General features: G+C 46.7%; 1 protein-coding gene across 1 annotated transcript in view; it reads left to right on the plus strand.

Moving 5' to 3' along the window:
- Window positions 1-25,613, plus strand: part of PRKCE (protein kinase C epsilon) — a 499,091-nt gene that overhangs the window by 179,407 nt on the left and 294,071 nt on the right. The window contains exon 2 of the mRNA XM_047067544.1: window positions 5,284-5,347. Within this exon, the coding sequence (XP_046923500.1) occupies window positions 5,284-5,347 (64 nt within the window). The remainder of the gene's footprint in view (window positions 1-5,283; window positions 5,348-25,613) is intronic.

The raw sequence follows: 25,613 nt of genomic DNA on the forward strand, positions 1-25,613 counted from the left end.
GCAATACCGCCTAAGCAGGCCGCCCATTGCCGTGGCATCGGCGGGAGTTCCCGCTGGACGGGTGAGGTGTGGGGGAGGCCTGTTGGCCGAGAGGCCAGAGTTGAGGCTTCGAGCTTGGACTCCAGGCTGTCCAGCTCTGGGGCACTCATCCCTCCCTAGCTCCCTCCCTAGCCGCGCAGTGCTGGCCACTTGCCTTCCTTAATCTCAGCTTTCTCACGCATACAGTGGCACTCGCAGTACTTATTATCTTACAGGTTAATTGTGAGGAATAAATGAAATAGTGTGCGTGAAGGATTTGTGAAGTCAGGCATCACCTGGAGAAGTGCCTGTGATACTTTTGTGCTTGTCAGAGGTGGCTCTTGCATGGGTTTCTATGGTTTAGGCTCTTTCCCCATTGCCTTGTTCCTCATTCACAAGAGGGGAGCTCTTGTTTACGCCCAGAGCCTGTTGCCCCCAAGAGCTCTGGGAGGCCAGAAGGGTGCCAGAGGCATTGCTCTGTCACCAGCTGCCCGGGCTGGGGAGCCCGTCAGTTGCAGGTGAGCGGGAGAGCCGGAGGCCTTGGGAAGAGAGGCCTGGCCCTGGATTGTCAGAGAAGGCTTCCCAGGCTGGTTGGGGTTTTGGGACAGGAGCTCCGGCAGAGTCTTCTCCAGACAGCCTTGGGAGCGGGGGGGGGGGAGGATGGGGGGGGTGGTCAGAATCCTGCCTAAAGCCCTCTGAGCTCCAGTTTTTCCATCCAAAAAGTAGGGAGTATTGCTGGCCACACGGGAGGTTGAGGGAACGAATGCAGATCAAGCACCCACACGGTGTCTGAGGCATAGGGGGAGCTCGGAAGCTCCACGGTCCCCCTCCCCTTCTCCTTCTCTCATGAGCACCTCATGACCCCTCTGGTGACCAAGGCTATAGCCTGTTTTGCCCCGGGGTTCCCCACAGGCTGGGCATGAAACTCTCACTACAGTGCTTTATTTGATAATCCCAACTCTGTAACGCGGTCAGATGTCCTGGAATAGCATGTAATAATGTCAATTTAGGGCAAGAAAATGCCTTTTTTGTTGGAGCACAGCTTGACCGAGTGGAGGGAATATTGAACTATGCAGCACATTTGAAGACTTGGCTTTTTAATAACAAGAGCACCAGCGGTAACTGAGTATTTTGTGCCAGGCCCTGTGCTGAGTGCTTTACACAGGCTATCTCATTTAACAGATGTGACAGGGTCTGTTATTAGCTCCGTTTCGTGAAGAAGCCTTCTGAGGCTCAGAGAAGGTAGTCGCTTGCTTCAGGCCAGAGAGCCAGTAGGTTCATACATAACCACCCTGTACCGAGTACCTCCTGGGTGTCAAGTGCTTTATGTGTGTTTCGTGGCATTTTTACAGCAGCCCATTTCACAGATGACGAGACTGAGGCCACGGCTCAGAGAAGGCAAATAATTGCCTGAGCTGGGATTCAGCCCTGGTCTGACTCCAAAGGCTGTGTTTGTCTTTCCCACTGTTCTACTGCCTTGCTCCTGGCCTCAGCTGGAGGGGTAGCCAAAGGCGCTAGAGGTCCAAAGAAAACAGACATAGACATACTATCTCTGTGTTGGTAGCTGGGAAGACTCATCAAGTAAAGGTAGGAGTTTCAAGGCGATTTGATAAATAGGGTTGCATCTGGGATCATTTGCAGGAACGCTGAGTGCAGGAGAAAGAGCTTAGAACCAATCCTGGGAATGGCTAGGAGGAGAGAGGAGGCCTCCTTTCATGTACTGCCAGCTGCCTGGTGGTGATGGCAATCGACAGCTTGCAGGGGTTTTGCAGGGCTGGGCACCTTCGTTGCTTCATTATCCGGGCCAGGTAATTGTGAGCAGAACTTGTGATTAAATTAATTTGACCATGAGGTTGCTGCACACTCCATCACGTTTTGTACCTGATAAGCCTCCAGTCATCTGCGTTGAAGTCCTACCTCCCTACATGGTTCTCAGCGCCTCCTCACTCGGCCGGCTGGGGCCCGGCCAGCCCTCCGTGGCCATCTGCCCAGGCTGCAAAGCTCTTTGTTGCTTTTGGCATGCTTAATAGCTTAATTTCTATTTTTCTGTTTGGAAATGCAGTTCATCGGCATTGAGGCAGCAGTGGGTGCTAAAATGGTGTCTGATTGCTATCTTGAATGTTAATATCCTAATACATTTTATCGTCAATGACCTGTCCCCCGCCTTGCCACAAGTTCTCACTCGCCCTTTGCAAAGAGAGGCAGGCTGCTTGCCTTCCAATAGGCCCTCGCAGCCCATCTCATTCCTTTTCTGTCTCCCTCCCTGCTTTTCACAGATAGCATTGTATTCTGCCAATGCAGTCCGAAGTCGTGGGAAACCTCCGAGTTGGAGGATATGAGAAATTGTTTCATTTAGCTGGCAGGGTTTAATAGAGATGATCTAATCTCTGAAAGGCATACATTATTTAAATTCCATGCTTTTGGACAAGAGGACCCCTGATATTTGTGGCAGGGACAGGATTTTGGTTTGGCTCTGTTCAGTGGAGCTGACTGGTGGTTTTCCTGTTTGTAATTTCGTGTGGGGGCTGGGTTATGCTTGTGGCAGTGTGTGTGGGGGCGGGGGGGGGGGTGTGCGGGGCGGGGATTCCTAGTGGTGAGGGTGCCAGAAAACATTTTCTTTAGACAGAAACCTAAAATCACAGATTCTTGGGACAGAAACTGTAGGGAGAGTCATCCCCTGGCATCACCACTCTGTTATTGGGTTTCCATCTGGATCCCAATCTCCAGATCCCAAACTCAGGTGAGCGGCCCCTGTGGGGCAACCACTGGAGACTTCTCTTGGTGGACCTGGATTTTTTCTTTTTTAACGTTTATTTATTTTGAGAGAGAGCATAAGCGGGGGAGGGCAGAGAGAGAGAGAGAGAGAGAGAGAGAGAGAGAATCTTAAGCAGCTTCCATATTGTTAGTGTAGAGCCCAAAGTGGGTCTTGAACCCATGAACTGTGAGATCATGACCTGAGCCAAAATCAAGAGTTGGATGCTGAACTGATTGAGCCACCCAGGTGCCCCAGTGGAACTGAAATTTTGAGAGAAACCTTGAACACTCAACCACTATAGACTGAGTCTGGGGGGAGGGGGCGCCTGGGTAGCTCAGTTGGTTAAGTGTCCAACTTCAGCTCAGGTCATGATCTCACGGTTCGTGAGTTCAAGCCCCGCAGCAGGCAGGCAGGCTCTCTGCTGTCAGCACAGAACCGGCTTTGGATCTTCCGTGTCCCTCTCTCTCTGCCCCTCCCCTGCTCACTCTGGTATGCTGTCTCTCTCTTTCTCTCTCTCTCTCTCGAAAATAAACATTGAGAAAAAAAAAAGACTGAGTCCACAAAGAAAGTAGGGCTCACGCATGTCTCGGGAAACCTGTACTGTGAGGGGCGTGAGGTGCTGGGGGAGGGACCTGGAGAATATCAGTCCAAGGTGAATTTTTTTCACCTCACAGAGAGTACATAGTGATCGTGGGAAAGCCACCTCTTCTTCCCCTGCTACTTCATTTGAATGTCGCGTTAGTACAGATCACATGCCTGCCTACCTTCCTGGAGGTGGGGCTTGCAGGGGCAAATGACCCCAGAATAGGCTCTCAGAGTTCTGAACATAAAGTCTTTCCCCCTCCACGAAGCTTTATTGGGTGTCTCCTGACTAATGGACAGTGAGGTGGGCGCTAGATATATACATGTAATTCTCATACTCTCTGCCTAGCCGAGGAGATGGACATATGGACAATGTGTTACAGGAACCGTAGGTCAGATATGCATGTGTCTCGTCGGGGCACAAATGAAGGGGTGATCAATTCTGACTGGGAATATCTGGAAAGGCTTCAGAGAGGAGAGGATAATTGACCTCAGCCTTGAATGAGAAGGAGGTGTTCACCAGACTGACCCTTTCTAAGTGGTGCTTGATGAATGTGTGTCTCTGCTCTTTGCTGGAGACAGTGAAACAGAAAAGGAGGGGTAGTGGTTCCTGCCCTCAAGAATTTCACAGCTTGCTGGGGAGACGGGCCTGGCACGGACGTACGAGCCAATTAAAGCTCTGTGCAGACAGATGGAATTGCGGAGGCGAGGACAGGCCACCGGGGGTACTTGGTGATCCAGGGTTTCCAGAGTTACTCCTCTCTCATGGAGAACACAGTTTCTGTAAGGACAGTTCAGACCTTGCAAAGATGTCAAGTGGAAGAGGCCCAGGCGTTCTGCCTTGACTTGTCAGCCTGGTTCTATATAGAAGCAGCTAGCTGGATTTGGAGGTGGGCAGGGAGGAAGTGAGGGTGGGTGGAGAAGGCCGATGGTAAGAATGTAGCAGTATTGGCTCACTCTTTACAACCGGGGTAGAATCTGGGGTTTGCAAAACACCCGTATCAACACGCAGCTCGAGCACTCGGGCCCTCCAGTGTTGCATGGGCACCACGCACACTCCCAGCCTTTGCTTCTGCTGTCTCGGTTCTTCCACCTTGAATGACTCCCCTTTCTTGTCTTCATGACGTCTTCCCAGACTGTTCTTCAACACTGATTTCCAACCTGCCAGATACTTAACCGGTTATCCTCTGTCGCTCATCACCAAGCCGGGTTCAGCATTGTTCTCCGTTTTTTAACTCCCCGATGAGAGTGTAAACACCTTCAGAGTGTGAATGGCATCTTATGCTTTTCTTTCCTCCCCTGTGAGCAGTTTGTGTAGCACAGAGAACACGGCTTTCTCTAGACGGTCTTGCCACTGAATCTCAGCCTTGCCACTTTCGCTAAAACGCTGATCTCAGCTTCCTTCTCTGTGAAATGGCGTAACCCGGGGTTTCTCAACTTTGACACTATTGGCATCTGGGACTGGATAATGCTTCGTCGCGGGTACCATCTGTCCGCTGTAGGATACTTAGCACGATCCCTTGCTCCCACCCATTAGATGCCACTGGCAGCCCTCCCTTTCCAGACATGACCATGAAAAACATCTCCAGATAATTTTTGTGTCCCAAAAAGCTTCCCTGTGTCAAGCGTCCCCTGTGCCAAGTTTCTCTTGTGCAGCAAGATCACTTCCAGTTGAGAACCACTGGGATGACATTACCTGTTGGGTCTGTATCAGACTTCCTCGTGCTGCATCCGGGACACAGCTGATGTTCCACAAATGCCGATTCTCCTGCCTTCCTGATTCACCCCGCACTTGGCACGCTACAGGTTGACGAGTTGAACGGAGCTGTGACCCTAGGTTTTAGCAGTTCGGGGTGGAAAAGTCATGGAACTCTCCAGCTGTTTCCCACAATGCATTAACAGAGTCACTATCATTTTCTTAATTGCAGATTGATCTGGAGCCAGAAGGAAGAGTGTATGTGATCATTGATCTGTCGGGGTCATCGGGTGAAGGTAGGAGGATGTGATCTCTCCTCATTGTTCTCTTCCATTGACCCTTTGTCTAACGTTGTCTCCCTCCCCTCTGTGGCTGGGACGTATTACAGTGACATTTAATTAATTGGCACCCTTCAAAGGAAAAGGTTATTTTGAAGATGCTTACGCCTGTGTACCAAAAGGGACCAGCCATCTGTTAGCTTTGGTGGAGCAGAGGGAAGATTTTTGACTTACCAAGTAAGGCCAACAAAGCAGGCGTCCCTGCACGCTGGTGCACAAGGCAGGCTTCAGTAGAGCGGCAGCCTCTCCCCGGAGGCTCGCGTGGGGTGTGTGTGAGTGTGGGGGGAAGGAAGTAAAACCAGTTGGTCTAACGGTATTCTGAAATGAAACAAATAAGGTGTCAAATTTCAGAATCTTATTTTTTTCGAGCTTTTATAGAAGTGTTACTTCTTTTTACAGTTCCCCACGCAGGCAAAAGCCCTGCTTATAGAGAGAAATAATGGGGTAAGGGAATGTCTGCTCCCCACTGAATGATGAAATAGGGTGTAGACGTTCTCTGATGGTTGGATTTTCCTTCTTTCTTTCTCCATACACCCTCTTCTCTCCGTCCTGTCTTGGCACATTTACTACCTTTAAAGGCTTGCCGGGTGGCGAGGACTGAGCAATCGGAGTGGAAGGGAAGACTGGACAGTAAAACCTTGTCCACACAGAACAGGGAGATGGTGGCAGATGTAGGCCCCAGGGAGGCTGGGAACTAGGGCTGGAATTTATTGGGAACCATCTTTCCTCTTCTCTCTCTATGCGCAGGAGGACAGAACAGTTGGCTTTAATGTCATGGCAGAAAGATGGATGGGAAGGCCAAGGCTGGTTCCTCCTGGCGATGAGAAAATAATGGAACGCAGGGACTGTGGCAGTCTTTAGGGAAAGACAGTCAGCTCCTGTAGACCTGGCTGGAAGACCGGGGTCTTTTATAGCATCTCTCCGGAATGCTGGAGATTGCAAGCACAAAGTCACAACACCACATGGTCTCCTTGCTTTAGGGATGAGCTCTAGTTTGCAGTTCAGTAGTGGGAGGAGAGATTATGCTCGCAGACTCCATGGAGTGGGTCAAACGATGTGCTTGACAGTTGTGCCTGATGGTTTTCATTTGGCTAATTTATCACCCAGTTTCAACAGGTGTTCAGAATAATTCAATAATTGTGTGTATATGGGGCTTATAATAGAATTCAGTCCTCTTTGAATAGATCTCAATTATTTGGCATAGGTTTAAAACTTTAAACAGCCTTCCAAAATTGGTCTCGTACATTTTCTTCTCTTTACTGCAATTACATTTTGGCGTTTCCAGCTTTCCTTCTCTACCCTCGGCTCTGAGCAGCCCAGAATAGAATCTGTTGTAGAAGATTCAGGGATTTAGCAATGTTTCGTGTGAAATATTTAAGATGTGCCAAAGGGCCTGAAGAATAATAAAATGAGCACCAGTGTACCCACCACCCAGATTAAGAAATAAAGCAATGATTAGGGTGGAAGCTCGCACTGCTTTTAACGTAGCGTGTGATCCCAAATTCAGCAGACCTAAAAGTATTACAGTGGCCTCCTGATTGTAGATCCCGGCGAAAATTTTGATGAGCAAAATCAACTCCCCCTTTCCTTGCATAATCTATATGTCATAGGAAAACTAGGAAAATTAACAAAATATACCTTTCCTGTGCCAAAATGCTGGGTAACCGATCGGAGGGCTTAGGTTATTATTATTTTTTTTGCTTTGAAAAGATGAAACACTTGTGAAATTATGGAAGACCCCCTTTTTTACGTTAGACAGAAAGGATAGGGAACAAATGAATGAGTAAATAAATCAGAAGCAATTGATTTTTTTTCCTCCTTGCTTCTGTGGCTTATTGCATGTGAATGGCCAAAGCAATTTTCATTGGGCTGAATTCGGAGTGTATTTTTTTTTTTATCTCTTTCATCTTAAGAAAATAGAGTTTACTTCAGAAATGCTGACACATGCCAGACTCTGTAAAGTGCTAGCATGTGTTGCTCTGAAGAAAAGGAAAACTTTTTTTGCCCCCGTCCCCTTTTTTTTTCTCACTGTTCCCGGATTTGGGAGTCTTTCTCTGGATGGCGGGAAAGAGTTCCAGCAACCTCTTTGTAGGAGCTGACCTTGTTGTGCTCCGTTTGCGTTCTGTACATCTGTTCGCCCATCATACCGTTGAGACTTTGAAGATCTGCTCCAGAGGTTTTGGGAAGGGGTTGGGGGGGTGGGGCGAGGAGAGGAGCAAAGGTTGGGTAGCCACAACATGTGTTACCTAGACTGCATGAGAAGGGTCCAGTGCAAAACACGGTTGTCCCAGCTGGACTGTGAATGTTCACAGATTCTTATCTAAGTCCCTTTCTTTAGTGAAAGCACCTCACTGTATTCTACAAAAGCATGCAAAGAGAGTTGCAATGAAGCAGGGCTGACAGGTTCACTCTGTTATTCTGCCGTCCGGCATCCCTTCAGCTCGCCTGTCTCAAATGCTCCAGTCCCATCAGTGGAGAAAAATACCTATGTTCATAGCGATCACATACACTTTACAACACAGGCAAACAGCAAAGAGCCCAGGGAAAGGTGTGGGATGAGGCTGTGTGGAAAGGTGTGGGATGAGGCTGCGAACCCAGGATGTGCCAAAGGTTTCTTTTTCTTGCTAACACACTGTAGAACGCCTGGACGTTTTTGTCTGCCAGAGCTGGAGCTAATGTGATTTCTAGCTGTCTAATAAAATTCCACTGCTTGCATGTCCTGTGCAGCTCACCATAATGGGATTTGACTGGTGTGTGCTTTAGCTAAACCAGGCACCCTAACCCCAGATATAAGGGGTCAGGCACGATGACAGTGAAGGCCATTTCCGGTCATGCAGTTTCGATCTCTGGTCTCATGTGAATAGCTATCAGAGCTCAAAGTTGAGGACTGGCTAATATCTGTAGCAGGTTGAAGGTGTTGAAGGAAATGGGCTCTATTGGATAGGCACCACACCAGGCACTTTACCTACATTATCCCCAGTAGTGAACCTTCCAGAATACTCACGTGGGATCTTCCAGTCTCGGGTGCCTCTTAGTGTTTGCTTTTATCCTAAGTAATAGCCACCTGGCTTCCTGGTAAACATAGCACTACAGGCTCACCGGATACTTAAATACTTAAATCAGAGCATAATTAGCCCAGGTGACAGACGCATGAACAGCAATGTTATTCTCAAGTGTGCAAAGTATTGTCTCCTGCTGTGCACATTAGTTAGCCTTTCTACCTTTGTTGTGATGCAATTTGTCCATTACTCCGATTCTTTATAATGGTGTGACAATGCACCACTATGTGCAGGCTCCCAGAGGAGCCAGCAGGGTCTGACCCAGAGATTTCTAAGCTCTCCTTTCCCTGCCTTCCATTCCAGATACAGTGTTCACCCCGGAGAGTCCTTCAGAGCCTACACAACAGCAGAAAGAACTAAAAGTGGGTCTCACTGATATGTTTGGATTGCCAAACTGCTTCTCCAATAAAACGCAGGAGAAATTAAATAATTTGAAGGATTTTTGTAACAGAGGCATCGCTAATAATGCAGTTCGATCAGGTTTCGGAGTGGAGTGATTGCGCATTGCAGAAGCAGAAGAGCAGGGAGCAGGACCCACGCCATCCCCTTCTTCCTGCAGCCACATGCTGTGGACACCATTCAGTCTCTTCCCTGGGAGCCCCAGCAGGTGGGGTAGGAAGAGTACAGTCCCAGGAACCCATCAGTCCTGGCCTTAAATCCTGGCTCTAGTGCTTACTGGTTTGGAGTTTCTCACTGGCGAGGGGGGATAATCCCGTGTATGGCAGGGACTACGGTCAGATCGCTATGAGAACAGTGCCCTTGAATATAGGTGATGCTCAGTAAATGTCCTAAGGCCCTGGAGCCCTGCAGGCAGGGAGGTGGGCAAAGCCCGTGAAGGAACAGCGGGAAGGGTATACAGGGAAGCAGTTTGAAGGCAGGTTTCTGACTCTGGGGCATATTAAAAAGGTATAAGAACAGATCAAGGTGACAAAGAGGCCATTTATAGACTCCTATCTATATCTGCCTGGGGCTAACAGACTGCTTTCTGCAGAGTTCAGACCTTGCCATAGTTTTGCCCCATTTTCTGTCTTTCTCTTTCTTCCTCACCCTTCCCCCCAGTGAACTATTTCCTAGAAGGACGTTCTCTATCCTGTTTGTATCTCTGGCCTTGGATGTCAGAAACTTGTCTTTGTTGGAGCCTGGGTGTGCCCTCTCTGCTCAGTGCAGACTGAGCACATGTGGGCCCCACACTCTCACTGGCCCCTGGGTAAAAGCCCTTCGTGGATTTGAAGACAGTCATTAAATCTCTCCTCTTCAGGTTGATCATTCAAATCCCTTACCTTTTCTGAAGGAATCGTTGAGAACTTTAACTCATCTTCGCAGCTCTCTTCTGGACTTTTTTGCAAGTTGCAAGGGCAGATAGACACGATCAGACCTGCTTGGCGTAAATGGTAATGTGTGTAGAGGTGTGTAGGGCACGTGCCTGACAGTGTTACCTCCACGTGGGAGATAGTCCCATTGAGAGGTCAAGTGCCACGCCCAAGGCCAAAAGTCTGATTGCACCACCCTGTTGGGTCTAGACCCCCAGTCCGCAATCCGGTGCCCTGCTCTACATCATGGCCTCAGTAGTGAGTGTGCCAACGTGGCAAAGACCTCCCCAACACTCTGTTTTAGTTTTTTCTTCAGGTTTTTTTTTTTTTTTTTTTACAGTGATAAGGAGCTAGAATTCTTAGCTTTGAATCCAAAGGTGACCCAGAGTCCTTTTCATATATAAGCAGATTTCTTTTCTGCTCTCTTAGAAATGAGAACTCCTTTAGTTCTAGTTCAGGAGCCATTAGCTCCTTCTCAGGCTTTCTGGAAGGTGGGTTCCTAACTAAGGCTTGGTCTGCAACTAGACGTGATTCAAATCCAAGCAGGTTAGTTGTCTTTCTTACCCTGTTTCCACGGCCAGCATTAGAGTGCTATCCTCCGTGTTGAAATAGAAGGGGAGGGCTTCTGGAGACTGCCTCGCCCACTGGGCAGTTTCTATCTGGATAACATCTCTCAGGTCTAGTTCCTGAGAATTCTACAGCATTTAATCCAATGCCTTCAGTTACCAGACAGTTAAAAAGAACCATTAGTTCAAGCGAACGATAGTCACCGGCGCGCTTTAACAAATGTGCCCGGCATGGTGCCCCGTGCTGGGTTTGGAGAATGGGAAGCGGGGAGGTAAGCAGAAAACAAGAGATGGCCTTCACAAGACCCAAGAAGGCCTTGCCTTCAAGGAAGTGTACAGCTCATTTAGGAATCCAGGACTCACTTGTAGGACAAAAGTACTAGAGAGAAATGCAAGGTAGTATCACATGAAATGCTCACTTGGGTTTTACCAAGAGTGGTCCAAATGGGAAATTGGGGCTGGAATAATCCCGGACAACCTCAGAGAACAAATTGGGGCTGGAATAACCCAGGACAACCTCAGAGAAGAGGCAGGGCTTGGGCTGAAAAGGAAAAGATAGATCGCCTGGGTTGACAGGGAAGAAACGGGGGGGGGGGGGCATTCTGAGCACAGGGGCATCATATCATTGCTATCAAAGACAGCTTTGTGGCTTTTATTTTTAGGTAAGGTTGGATAGACATGATAAATTAAATAGATACAAATTGTTTTCTCTAAGAGCTTCCTAACAAAGACAGTTATCAGTATTGTAGACAGAAACTCTCATACAGTGCAAACAAGAAAATGAAATACCTGAAATGATTAAGCTGTGTTTGATGGTTGGAGGCAGTTCTTTCTAGATGTGTCTTCATGGTCAAGGCCTCTCACCCACCTTGGAGCCCAAGGAGGAGGAATGTTCTAGGTCAGGTTTGGTCAAGTCTGCGATGTTGAGTAGAGCACATTTTATTATAAGCTTGGGGCTTAGGGGATTAGAAGATCAAGTCCAGGTACAGGCATTCCTTTGTATCTTTTCTGCCCCCCCCCCCTTTTCTCCCTCAGCAACCACATGGAGTCCTATGGTAAGTGCTCCACCACCTCCACCACCCTCCTCCTCGCCAGCCTATCTAGCTTGTGTCCCCCCAGCAAGCCCTGACACTCCCTCTTTCTCTTTGCAAGTTCTGCTCAGTCTCTAACGAGAAGCGTAGCTTGAGAAGCAAAGAAGGCTCTCACTTTCCCAAACATGGGATTTCAAAGTCAGTCTCCAGTTCCAAGATGCCGAGAGGTCTCCCTCCTAAGAGGTGCCTTAGGCAGTGGGATGTGGTCCGGCTCACCCCGCAGACTCCCCCGACGTGCATGGGCATGGGAGATTCTCTAGTAGCATGTGGAGCACAGAGGCAGCCTCGGGGCTTGATAAGAGTGAAAATAAAGTCCAGATGTGCAAAAACATTGATCTTGCAGTGTGTATCCCACGTCTCCACCCCCCCGGCATAAGTACTTACCACTGATACCCAGGACACAGAGCCCTTAGTCTCCAGGTTTTTGGCTCTATTTTCTGATGGAATAAATGCCTGTTCCTAGAAATGACCATATGCACCAGACATTGGGGGGGGGGGCAGTCAGCAGTGAACCAAGGGGAGAAAACAGAGCACCTTACCCCCATCAAGGGGTTTATTATGTCCCAAAGAGACAGTGCTAAAATGCTTGATGAGAAATAAACCAAGAAACCCTCATTTCCTTCCAAATAGGCTCTAGATGCAAAGCACTTCCTCTGAAATGAGTCATCCACAGTTAACAAGACCAAATGCCACCCATTAGCAGATGAAAAACAGAATTGAATCCTGAGTGTTGAAAGAGCAGAGCTCTTTCGTATCACTACCAAAGCCTCCTTCCCCTGTGCCATTATGGAGTATAGATGTGTATTTTCTATTGACTTTTGTGCCTATTTCACTAATGAAGTAATTGAAGAAGGAATAGTTATGTTGAAGAAAGCAGCTTCTAGAAAGGGCGGATTTATAATAGATCTTTAGTCAAGAAGTGAGCCCCGTGTTTCCTGGCATGGCCTCTAATTCTGTCTCTGTTGTCTTGCTATGCATCATTCCTGTGTCTTATAAAGAAGATTGTTTGGGGAAATTCATGTTTGCAGCTTAGTTCACACTGGGTCAAAGCGGCCTATAATTTAATCATTGACTGTTGTTTATGTCCTCATGATTTGGCTTAAAACAAGAGAGTATTTCCATTCATCTAACCTAATTTAGAGAGCTGTCTTTCAGGATCAACTACTTTATTCTTTTATCCAGTTGAAATTGGCCAGTGCTGACAGTTTTATTGATTTTCCTTATTACCTAGCTTTGTTGAAACATTCACATTTTCACAATCAAGTGCTTCACCATCTTTTTCAAGTTGCTAACACAGGGGCTTTTATCTTCCTCCTCTTTACAGACCTTTGGTGTGAGCTGGGGTGGGGGGGTGTGAGCTGGTGTGAGCTGGGGTGACTGGGAAGTCTGTGCATTTGTCCACACACACGTAGATGAGAATGAATGTCTCTGAATCACCTCTTCTGTCTCCCCTTCGTCCTTAGTTTCCGTCACTGATTGGAAACATCATGTATTTGTTTACTTAAGATATGGTAGGCTCTGGGAGTAGAGCCAATGAACTTGGCCCCTGCTCTCAGGTATCCATACTCCTGCAGAAGGAGGCAGGCGATAGACATGTTTTAGCTATTGTGTAGCGGCTGGCAGAACAGAATGCTGTGGGACCACCGAAGAGACTCCTTTCAACTTGAGGGCTCACCCTGGAGGAGGCAGTCCGTCAGTGATGGAACTTGTTGTAGCCTCTGGCCATGGACAAGTTGCTATGTCTCTGTATATGGCAATGGTTGTATTTCCATCTATTTTTTTTTTAAGCTTCTAAGTGATTATTTTAAAAGCTAACACACATACATGGGAAAGAAAAACAAGATTACAGGTCCATAGCCTCCCATCAGCTCTTCATGGCAAACCCAAAAGGCAAGTTTTCCTTGGTTGAAGAAACAGAGCCACTGTCCAATCAGAAGGTAAAAGAAAGGTGGACAAAGACTTTGATCTACCTAAATTTGAACTTTGCAGGAATATATCTGATTTATACATTCATTCATTCAACTTCTAGCTATTGGGCAACTGTACCAGTTACACTTGTGAGTGCTAGGGGCCCAGAAGTGAACCCTATAAACAATACAAAGCCGCATGGGCCTTACACTTTAGTGGCTATGCTTGTGTGTGTGTAGGCTGTCTCTGCAAGGATACCTAACACACTGGGAACGACAGCTGCCTCTGGGGAGGGGAAAGGGTAAATTTAGTAAGAGGGGAAAGGGTAAATTGACTTTCCTGTCAATACCTGTAATCTTGTTTTTCTTTCCCATGTATGTGTATTAGCTTTTAAAACAATCACTTAGAAGCTTAAAAAAAAAATAGATGGAAATACAACCATTGCCATACACACAGACACAGCAACTTGTCCGTGGCCAGAGGCTACGACAAGTTCCAGAAGACCCTGCAGAGAGGAATGACCCATCATATCCAGGGACTCTAAGGATAATGCCCTTCTTAATGCTCTGCATTACTCCACAGATACCTCTGATTTGTAATGGGATGTGCTGAAATGTAGGATATGTAGGGATCCCCCAGACTGTGCCTGTCACCAAGGACCGAGTGCCCCAGTGTGGAAAAGCAGGTGGGCCAGAGTGGGTGATGAACCAGTGATGTGGGCAGACGTTCACTCCACGGAGCACCTTGCCTCTGGGTGCTTAGCCCTGAGGCTGCTGAAAGGCCCGCCCCCCCGGATGCACAATCTCATGGTGGCATCTTCTCTAGCACCAAGCAGCACTCTCCAGCATTTAGTGGCAGCTGGTACTGGTCCCAAGCTTGGTCATGTCCACAGACCAAGTGGCTTCACCAGCTGGGGTACCTCCTGTCCAGCCAGGAAGGGCCAGCTGGCTGCCAGTGGGTGAGTTACTCCCCCTCTCCAGACCCTCAAGTTTGCCTGTTTCCCGACATTGAAAATAACGGTCATGTTTATTTCAAACAGAGATGTTCTTTCCAACAGGAACCCGTGACCGCTACAGTTTGCCAGGTGTGAATTCTCCTGGAGTTGTCAGGGGAAGTTAAATTCCCTTCAAGGTATGTCTAGGTGTTATTGGGACCAGGATTCCTTAGACATCTGCATTGTAGTTCCTGCCGCACTAGTTAATTACTGGCTTTACCAATTGACTGAACAAACATCATCTGAGAACCTGTTGTGGGCTGTGTGCCATGCTGAGAGCTGGAGAATCAAAGGCGAGAAAGACGAGGCCCTGCCCTCCAGGTGCCCCCAGGCTAGGGCTTGTCATCCAGAAGTCACAGGCTCTCTTTAGGCCTCAGGGGCCTCCTCCATACCTGCAGGGTGATGGGGACTAAGGGCACCTTCTCCCTCCGTGGTTTGAATCAAAACCAAGAATTTACACACAGCCAGGCACCTGAAAGGGGGCAAGTGGTGAGTACAAAATTTTAGGCCAAATCTCCGTATAGAAATCATTTTATTGAAGCCTCCAGGGGTCTGTCAGGTAACTTTGATCCTATTTTACATATGAGAAGAATTAGGCTTAAAAAGTTGAAGAGTGGGGCGCCTGGGTGGCTCAGTTGGTTAAGCGACGGACTTCTGCTCAGGTCATGATCTCACGGTCCGTGGGTTCGAGCCCCGCGTCGGGCTCTGTGCTGACAGCTCAGAGCCTGGAACCTGTTTCAGATTCTGTGTCTCCCTCTTTCTCTGACCCTCCCCTGTTCATGCTTTGTCTCTGTCTCAAAAATAAATAAATGTTAAAAAATAATAATAATAAAAAATAAAAAGTTGAAGAGTGTGAATCACCTGGGATCCTGAGGAAATGCAGATCCTGACTCAGTGGGCCTCGGGCGGGGTCTGAGATGCTGCATTTCTCAGCAGCCCCCCACCCCCACCCCAGGGCGATTAAGGTGCTGGGGATCGGTCCTCAGGACAACACTCTGAGAAGCAGGACACTACTAGAGCTTTGATGGTGTCCTTGCAGCATGCTGAGAAGGCATCAGTTTCTATTTCACTGGAAATTGAGAGGGAAATCTACATCCTGTCTCAAAGTCAATACCTTTCAATCCTTTTCCATCCCTCTTCTCCTTTCTTCTGGGAAAGGGGCTGAGAAGGCACTTGATATTCTTAGGGAAGGTGAGCAATTCCCCGGCCTTGGCTTTCTAGGCCCGGCTTTAGTTGTCTGCAGAAGGTCAGAGTGGAGGGCGTTGGTGTTCTTCAGCGAGGAGCACGAGGAAAACAAAAAGCAGTCAGGATATTGGAGTTTTTGTTTTTGTGTTTGCTTTTCTATAAATACCTGCAAGTATTGAGTGGTGCTTGAATATGATCCCACTGTGCTAATTTTCTTCCGGTTTCTGGGGCTTTGATGAAAACAGCTTACCCAGGGCCCTTGCTAGAACTTACCTTTATGTGTTCCTCTGATGAGGTAGGCAGGTTGCACCTTCCTTTGATGGATGCGGAAACACAGAGGGAGTTCTGGATGAGATGTTGGGTACACAGGAGGGGCATAATTTTTATTTGTTGAATAAATGAATGCGTGGCTAAATGAAATAACAGGAGAAAGTGCCACTTTAAAAGGAAACTATTAAGATAAACAAGTGTTTGGACTGACTCTGCTTTGGATAGCCAGTTATTTCATAGTCCAGTGTATAGTCACTGGGGACTTCATGGGTGAGCGAGGGCCTGCGTGTTTAAGCTTTCTGTACCTTGCACTTATTAGGGGCTCTCTGAGGCCTCCTCAGAGCCTCCACACACACCATGTCCCCAATTGTAATACCCTGTCCCCTCCCTGTTTATTCAGCTACTTCTCCATTCTCTCAGAATTTGATTTCAAGTTTGCCTCCTGCCAGAGGCCTTCCCACATCAGCCCACCCACCCCCACCTGCTGGTTCACAACACTGTATTTGCTCCCACACTCCTCGGTGTCTTTCTGCACAACTGTGTACTCATATATTTATATTGTATCTATAACGAGAGTCCTGGTTGTGCCCTCCCGCCCCAGTAAGCCACAAGCCATCTGAGGACAGAGGTTTCTGTAAAAGGGGCCCAGAGCTAAGAGCTGGCCCAGCACCCATGAGGCTCCTGGGTGGCCTCACAATATGACAATGCAGACCATCCTACCGTTAGGACTATACAAAGCTAGATGGGAAGCAAGGGCCATCTCTGTACTTGGGGCCTCTCCATCCAGCCAGGAACCAGACCACCCAAACCCAGGGTGGTACGGGATACCATAGAGACATTGACTCAGTCCATGGGAGCCTTGATTATTGCCAGGCCTGACTAGTGCTGGGCACAAGACCCCCTGATTAGTTACAGTGAATTTCAGCATTAAGCATTTAAGCAGTTTATGGTGAAGTGGTGATAGGAGTAACCCCTTTACTGACATCAGAAGCTTGGATTCGGTTCCTGGACCTGCTACTAACCAGCCAGTTAAAGGTGAACAAATCATTGAGTGTTTCCAGCCCTTGACTGGATTGCATCGACAGCATTAAGACGCGGTGATTCAGTGAATGTTCAGGATTCCAGAACGCCAGATCGGAGATTTTCTGAATACAGGTGTGGCTCAATGAGAAGGTTTCATAATCCCTCTTTACCTGCTTACTCTGCTTATCCCTACTTACCACCAGGAAGTCAGACTCAGTTATCCCTGGCCAAAGCACAGGGTCCTTAGCAGTGGGTGAGACATGGTGGGAGTCTGAGGAACTTAAAAGGTGGCTAAGTAAAGAGGGAGAGTTTATCTCATGACCCCTTAGGGGCAGTTCTAGGACCAGAGTGGTAGGGGTACAGGGAGGCAGCTTTAAGCTTGGTTTAGTATATAGAAAATGCCTCTAGTAGACAGAGCTCTCCAGCATTTAAACACATTTGACCAGTAAGCAGGGAGCTCTCCATCACTGGAGGTATTCAGAGACTGAATGAGCATTTCAAAATATTATAGAAAAATCAATCTCCTAATGGTCTTTTGTGAGATCTGAATATTTGTAACATAATTTCCTTAAGTATATACAAGTAGAGAATCATAGGGCAACTTTATTTTATTAAAAAAAAAAATCCAAGGTCCTCATTGTAAAAACAGAGAGAACAAGAGAGTATGGGATAATGGGGACACGGAATAAGTTGGGTTTCAGCATCTATTTACAGAATAGTTATATTTCTTGAAAATTTAGGCAAAAATGGAAATGTTACAGTGTGGATCTTGTTTCCAGAGAACTAGGGAAGATCTCTATTGGAACGGACCCCAAACTGTGTCCACCCCTGTTGTGAATACTTTTTGCAAATGGAAAATCTCTTGTAACACCAGTATTCGCTCCTTAGTTCTCGTTCTTGCGGGTATGCACACAGAGATCACCGAAAGAGTGGTCCCTTGATGTGCATCTGTGAAGAGATCACCCAGGGGAGAGAAGGATGGCAACCAAGGCCCCTGATGTAGGGGAAGCAGCATCAGTTCATGTGTGCTGGGGGGTAAGGAGTTTCTCCTCAGACTTAAGAAGCCTAGGAGCTATAGAAGTAGGAAGAATGGAAATTCCTTTGAGAAGACTTTACTCAGCTTCTTCCCTGAGAAGTGGTTTGATTTTGAATAGATAGCTTCTCACTATGGGTGATGTATTAGCATAAAGATTACAATTAAGAATTTATTGCCCATATGAGGTGGGGCACCAGGAAGGCAGGTCGGCCCATCTCCCCTTAATGGTGACCTACGTTTTGTTAAATGCTTGAAATTTTACCTCCAGAATTTTCATGTGTTTGCTGGTTTAAGCTCATGATGCTCATTGAATATCTAACTCTTCTTTTATTTAAAAAGAAAGAAAGAAAAGAAAAGAGAAGAAAAGAAAGACCAATCCTTATAGAAAGATGAAATCCTAAGCATTTCTTGAATTTCCTCATGCTCAGAGGACCAACAGTTAGGTTTGTAGGTAGGTCCCTAAATTTGTACACACTTCTAAAAAGGTGTCTGAAGGTCAAAAGAGTGAAAGTTTGAATAACTGAGTTAATGTTGTAATGGGAGATTACATTCCAGAGAGCTAAAATATTTACTCTTGCACCAAAAAGAATAAAATACCTAGGAATAAACTTAACCAAGGAAATGAAAGCTCTGTACTCTGAACACTGTAAACACTGATGAGAGAAATTGAACACGACACAAACAAACGGAAAGATATTCCATGCTCATGGATTGGAAGAATTAATATGGTTAAAATGTCCACACTACCGGGGCACCTGGGTGGCTTAGTTGGTTGAGAGTCTGACTTCCGCTCAGATCATGATCTTGAGGTTCATGAGTTTGAGCCCTGTGTCGGGCTCTGTGCTGACAGCTCAGAGCCTGGAGCCTGCTTCAGATTCTCTGTATCCCTCCCTCTCTGCCCCTCCCTGGTTTGTCTCTGTCTCTCTCTTTCTTTCAAAAATAAATAAACATTAAAAAAAAAAATGTCCACACTACCCAAAGTAATCTGCAGGTTAAGTGCAATCTCTATCAGATACCAACAGCATTTTTCACAGAACCAGAACAAATAATCCTAAAATTTGTATGAAACCACAGCAGACCCTGAGTAGCCAAAGCAATCTAGAGAAAGAACAACAAAGCTGGAGGTATCACAATCCCAAATTTCAAGATACACTACAAAGCTGTAGTAATCAAAACAATATGGTACTGGCACAAAAACAGACACATAAATCAATGGAACAGAATAGAGAGCCCTTACATAAACTCACATTTTTATGGCCAACTAATCTATGACAAAGGTAGCGGGGAAAAGAGTCTTTTCAAAAAATGATATTGGGAAAACCGGACAGCTACATGCAGAAGAAACTTGACCCCTTTCTTACACCATACACAAAAATAAACTCCAAATGGATTACAGACCTAAATGTTGAGACCTAAAGCCATAAAACTCTTAGAAAAACGCGTAGGCAGTAATTTTTTTTGACATGGGCTGTAGCAGCATTTTTCTAGATATGTCAGAGAACAAACATACGTTATAAAATGCTCTCATTGTGTCTCGGTGTTTAGATACCATCGTTGGTCCTATTTCCAGCATCCTTCCCCACTTGGTCATTTGGGCAGCCTGCCGACGTGTTTACAGGCTGGGAGGGTCCAGCCGAAGCTAACCAGGGGCCTTTGCAGCCCCCTGAGGACCCTTTGCTGATTTGCTGTATTAGAATCTATTCTCCGAAGTAGAAAAGATGTATCTTATCACAAAGGCCAATATTCTCATTTTTTTCTTACTATTATTTTTATTTAACCAAAAAAGGCAGGAAGCAATAAAATATTAAAATAATTGCAAAATCAGGGGCACCTGGGTGGCGCAGTCGGTTAAACGTCCGACTTCAGCCAGGTCACGATCTCGCGGTCCGTGGGTTCAAGCCCCGCGTCGGGCTCTGGGCTGATGGCTCAGAGCCTGGAGCCTGTTTCCGATTCTGTGTCTCCCTCTCTCTCTGCCCCTCCCCCGTTCATGCTCTGTCTCTCTCTGTCCCAAAAATAAATAAAAAACATTGAAAAATAAAAATAAAAAATAAAATAAAATAATTGCAAAATCACTTTCATTAGACTCTTAAGTCCTATGGAGGCAGAGACCATGTCTGTTTTGGTCTCTGCTCTACCTTCATGGCCTCATACAGCGCCAGGGTCTGGGCATACTTGGGAAATGTTTGTTGTGTGAATTAATGAGTGGCTGCTGTCCAGGTAAATACGGCGAAGGCGTGAAGGTGGCACAGTGGCTTGACAGACAGAGGACACCCTGTGGAACGCGATTGCTGGCTGATGGCCAGCGTCCATGTGTGTTGTTGGGACGCGAGATGTATGGAAGCCGAGAACTGCCTGTCATAGGTGGGTTTGGGGTCAGCAGGGTTGTCGGCCAAGCAGCTGGAGTCTGTAAGGCAGACTTCACCTGCCTAATTACAGATGTCCGTCTAGCCACTGGACCTCTCCCTGGCTGTAATTATGGCCTTTGTAGCCACTATACTGCCAGGCCCGCTAGAAACACCTAGCTTGGACTGCAGAAGGACCTATTTTGTTTTTATTTTTAATTTTTTAAAACATATATCAAACCAGGGTACTTTCGACTGAGCGTTTCCTTCCATGCTGCCTGAGGCCCTCACCAGGCTTTCTTGCCTTAGCAAATGAAAAATGATAATTTCTTGGTTTGACTGTTGGCAAAAATACCCTCTTGTGATCTGTTTCCCTTGAATCAATCTGTCCTTTGAGACAGATTTAAATTTAAATCAGCCTTACTCTCTGTCTCCCTTACTCTCTTCCCACTATTTTTATTCGGAAATTATATCATATTATATATCATGGGTCATATGTACCTATGATCCAGATAGAGAAAAAGAACATTTCTGGTGCCTTTGTAGCCCTCTGTGGCCCTTTGCTGATCTTGTCTTCACCCTTTATCCCCAAAGGTAACTATTGTCCTGAATTTTGTGTTGTTTCCTACACGTGTTTTCTTAAATAATACATTGTTTTGTTTTTACCAACTTAAAAAAATTTTTTTTTAATTTTTATTTATTTTTGAGACAGAGAGACAGAGCATGAGCAGGGGAGGGGTAGAGAGAGAGGGAGACACAGAATCTGAAGCAGGCTCCAGGTTCTGAGCTGTCAGCACAGAGCCTGACATGGGGCTCAAACTCATGAGCCATGAGATCATGACCCCAGCTGAAGCCAGACACTCAACTAACTGAGCCACCCAGGTGCCCCTGTTTTTACCTACTTTTTAAGGTTTCTTTAAGTGGTATCATCCTATATAAATTCTTTTGTGGTTCATGCACTGTTATGCTTTTGAAATTCATCCATATTGATGTGGGTGGCTGTAGTTTATTCATTTTTATTCCATTATAGTAATATATTAAAGTTCATTTATCTGTCCTATTCAGGATACCTGGGTTGTTTTAAAGTTTTTGCTATCAGGGATAATACTGTGTTCTGGGGCATACTGGCTTCTATAACTTCTTTAAGTTATTTAGGTGTGGAAATGATGGCTCAATATTTTTGTGTATGTTCAACTTCACTAGGTCATGATAAATTGCTTTCCAAAGTATCATGCCCGTTGCTGCTGCCACCAGACATGTTTGCAATTTCCAATCACTTTATAGCTTCATAGTTGGTATTATCAGACTTTTACATTTCTGCTAGTACGGTGGGTAATGCATCATTGGAGTTTTAATTTGTATTTCTCTGACTACTAGTGACATTGAGAATCTTTTCATGTAACTACAGGTTTTTGATCACTCATGAAAGATAGCTGTTCATTACTTTTTACACTTTTACATAGCTTTTTTTCTAGGTCTTATAGCTTCAGAGGCAGTTATATTTGTCGCAAATCTCTTCCCCTAATGTTTATATGAGGCTGATATTTACATTCTCTCCGTGGTCATCTGATAAATAGAGATCCCAGGCGTGAAACGTGTGGATCTTGAACACGTCATTTCACACGGTTGGGCTTCTGTTTCTGCTCAATCAAGTGAGCATACTGACGGATTCCCACCCTACTCACTAACAGAGAGTGATGGCGGGAGGAGTTTTTATGCATGAAAACCCACTTTGAAAGTAAAGCACCATACACATATATCATACTGCCTTCATTTCTATACCATAACATCTTCTCTGGAAATCTTTTTTGTTGTTGAGTTGCTTTTTTTTAAATTGCAGTGGGTGCCTTTTGAAATTATTATTGACATTTTGTTCACTTATTATCTAGTTGCTTTTCTAGCGTATAAGCTGCAGAGGGCAAGTATTATCTTGCTGGGTTGTCATTGCATTCCTGGCAATCTGGATTGGTGCCTGGCACAGAGTAGGTACTCAAAAATGTTTGTGCAGTGAGTTTGAGCCAGTGGTATTTGTAGCAGTCAGGGTACCATAGCGGTGCGATCGTCCCAACACTGTATTTAGGATTTGTTCCCTGTTCAGATAACTTTCCAACTTGTGTAGGGCATTGTTCAGTGTATTCTCCAGCCTTCTTCTTTCCAGGGAGGGTAGGTGGAGCCAAAGGAAGGGAATTGCACCCTTGGGAGCCGAGAGCTCAGTTTTTAGATTTGTAGCTCCGGCCCCTGGTGGGCTGGCACTCCTCTGAGGGCAGATTGCTAGGGTGAGACCAGAGTTTCCCAGGCTTTTTTCTCTGCCCTTCTGCATGGTTGCCGTCAAGTTCGCTGCTTTTTCAAACCCTGTTGGCTTTTGCTTTGTTGCTATAGAAACCAGAGCTGGTAGTTTGGGGGAAATGTGTGTGCATGTGAATGCTGGGGGAGGGGTGTCGTGGAAGTGGCAGAGCTCCAGAGCTGGGTGGTGGCCCAGGACACGGGGTGAGGACACCGCAGACCTCTCTATGAAGGCCCTGCCCGCTTTGGAGGGCGCTCTCCTCAGAGAGCTTGTGATTTCGAATGGTGCACGCTTGGGGGACAGGCATCCCTTTGTAGGTCTGCAGGGCTCTCCTGGCGCTGTTCCAGCCATTCCGTGGAACATCTGGAAAGCTTTGGCCCCTCCTGGTGCCAAAGCCGCTGAGCCCTGGAGACGGAGATCAATGACCTCTTCTTGGCTGCTCCTTAACCCGTGTCCCAGACAAGTGCTTTTCTGGGAACCAGTGAGTAACACGAATCTTTGAAGCCAAGGCTTGTGTGCTGTGGCAGTGACTTTCACTTTTGATCAAAGGGTGGGGGCAGAGAAAGGGTCTGGGTGGGGAAAGCAGTGAGAATTTGGCTTTTCAGGAAATCAGAACCCAAGTGGGAAGCACTGCTTCCTACTCCCTGGTTTTCCGGCTGGGAAATCAGCAAGCTGAGCTATTGCCTGATGTTAATGTTCCTTCGTGCTGGGGCTGGTGTGAGGGGTGGGGGTGGGTTTGAGGCTAGAGACTAATTTGGTTCTTCCCTACAGGCAATCCTTGCAACCCCTGCGAGAGAATTCTAAAAAAGCGCAGGGTGATTTTTTTATGAACATAATTTAATCACACACTGGGTTGTGCTGAAGACAGTGAAAAGAATTTATGATGTGTACTAGATTGGGGTAAATATGCCATGTAATTACCTGTTCTGCAGTGATGTTTTTATAACTCACGTGTTAGAATGCACATTTAATATTTATCATAAAATATATATGTGCATACAATAGAAAAAAATATAGAAAGAGTAGAAATGCGCTTAACTCATCCCTCAATAAAGGGCCTCCTCCTCGTTGGGGTCAGGAACTCAGGATCAGTTTACTTTCAGTGTCATTAAAATAAAAGCTGTTTTATTTGACCTCTTTTGTAAAACATGGTAAGTGCTCAGTAAGTGCCATTTGAGCTGGTGGTAGGAATGTACCTGGAGTTACCCCTGACCCAGAAATTCTGCTGCAGGATTATCCCACTGGCAAAGACAAATCGCAGGATTTGAAATAGCAAAATACTGGAAACAAGAAAAATCCTACAGCTGAGGGGCATTTCGTACCTCCCTATAATGGAATAAGCAACCATTACAAGTTTTTAGGCTGATTTTTATATATTAACGGGGAGAGATGTTCAAAACAAATGGTTGAGTAAAGTAAGTAAGTTGAAACAGTAGATATGGTATGATCCCATTCGTGCAAAAAGAAACGCACACGCATATGCACACTAGACCTGTGCACACACACAGAATTTTACCTCTGCAGAGTTGGAATCAGAGCAAAGGACTTTTGCCTGCCCCCATGTCATTTTAGCTCATTGACATTGAGCTCATTGGCCTTGTTTCTGAAGCCCCACAGAACTCTCTGATTGCACAGCTTAGCAATCCGTTAGGCCTCTCTTAGGTTGTTCTCTGCCTTGTTTCACAGTTATCACTGCTCTTCAACCAGACTGTCCAGAGAGAAGACGACACTGTACGAGAAGGCCTCAAGGTGCAGCCTGAGGGGCAAAGATCTCTTGCCTGGCCCTTTGGGCTGTCTGTGCTCCTGGAGCTGGACTTGAGTCATGGCCTCTGCGACCCATTCCCAAGGGCTGCTGGGCTGGGAAACGAATATTGCCTTGTTCCCCTACAGGTGATAGGAATAAGGGCTCAATACCCAGGGCTTTGCTTGCTGCTAGGACTCAGGGCAGGCAGCCAATTACTAAAGTCAGCTCTGTTCCAACCCCCAAGGCTTGTGCTTGTGCGTGCTCGTGCACGTACACGCGCACACACGTGCATTCACAATCACCTGTGTGGTGTGCTCCTGGGCTCTAAGCTCTGCCGATGCTGTGTCCTCCACAAGCTCCACGGAAGTGACATTCGTGCTGGAAACGCAGGTACCCTCCCACCCCGCCCCAGATCAGTGCCTGATGGCTGAGAACAGTTTTGCAAAGAGCAGCCTTCCTGTTCTCTGTTCCACTCCCTGGTGCCTGGAGGGACCACTGCCCCCTCCTGCAACCTGCTGGGGCTCTGCTGGAGGAGAAGGCAGAAATTCGAGGCAGTATGTGTGGTTTGAGGAGCTGTGAGGTTGTGGGAGAGGGCGGCCGGACCTGCAGTTTGTCCCGTTAATGTGTGTTTGGGGTTCTTGAAAGGTGGGTCTGTAGAATTAGGCTCCCCAGTTCTTGACATCTCGTTAGCATTCAGCCTAGACCCTATGGCTACTTTGTTTGGAAGAACTTGACTCTTCAGGAAAATGGAGGGCCTTAAGACCACCCACTGTATATATAACACCTATACAACATGGCCCTTGGTACTTCCCACATAAAGAAAGGAAAACTCACCTGCGTCCTCAGGGGCTTAAAGTTTAGTCCTGGAGATAGCCTGGTCTGCAAACACAATCCCAGGGAAACTAACACTTGCAAAGGCCTGAAGGCTTCTCCATTATGAATCTTCACAGGCTGTAGTGGTTTCTGGCCTCCCTTCCTCATCTGTTGAGTGCTCACTGGCCAACTCTGGGGATGCAGAGGTGAGTCACACGACTCTACTGGCAAGGAGCTCATGCTTTTAGTTGTGGGAATAGGCATTACAACAGTCAGTGCCATAGTGTCATTGATTTAAGACTTCTTCCTGTTCAGGATTCATTGAGGCTTCAAGGACGGGCTGGCCAACCCTACCCGGCTTGGAATAGAGGCTTGCAGGCAGAGATGGGCTTTTCCTGGTCAGGAGGGTACAAATGGTCACAGATGGCAGGCTGTGGCTGTGTGGGAGATGGGCCCTAAAGGGTGGGCGGTAAAGCTGAGACTGGTGTGCCTGGCCGTCCTGGGGCTGTGAGGATGGCAGGGTTCTTGCATCCTGGTATGTAGGAGATGGGCCAGTGGAAAGGCTCAGATTGACTCTGTCACTGGCCCACCTAGACTAG

Source organism: Lynx rufus, unplaced genomic scaffold, assembly GCF_022079265.1.
Source record: "Lynx rufus isolate CCGP_SWC_20201006 ecotype Redwood Valley unplaced genomic scaffold, mLynRuf1.p SCAF_8, whole genome shotgun sequence".
Lineage (NCBI taxonomy): Eukaryota > Metazoa > Chordata > Mammalia > Carnivora > Felidae > Lynx > Lynx rufus.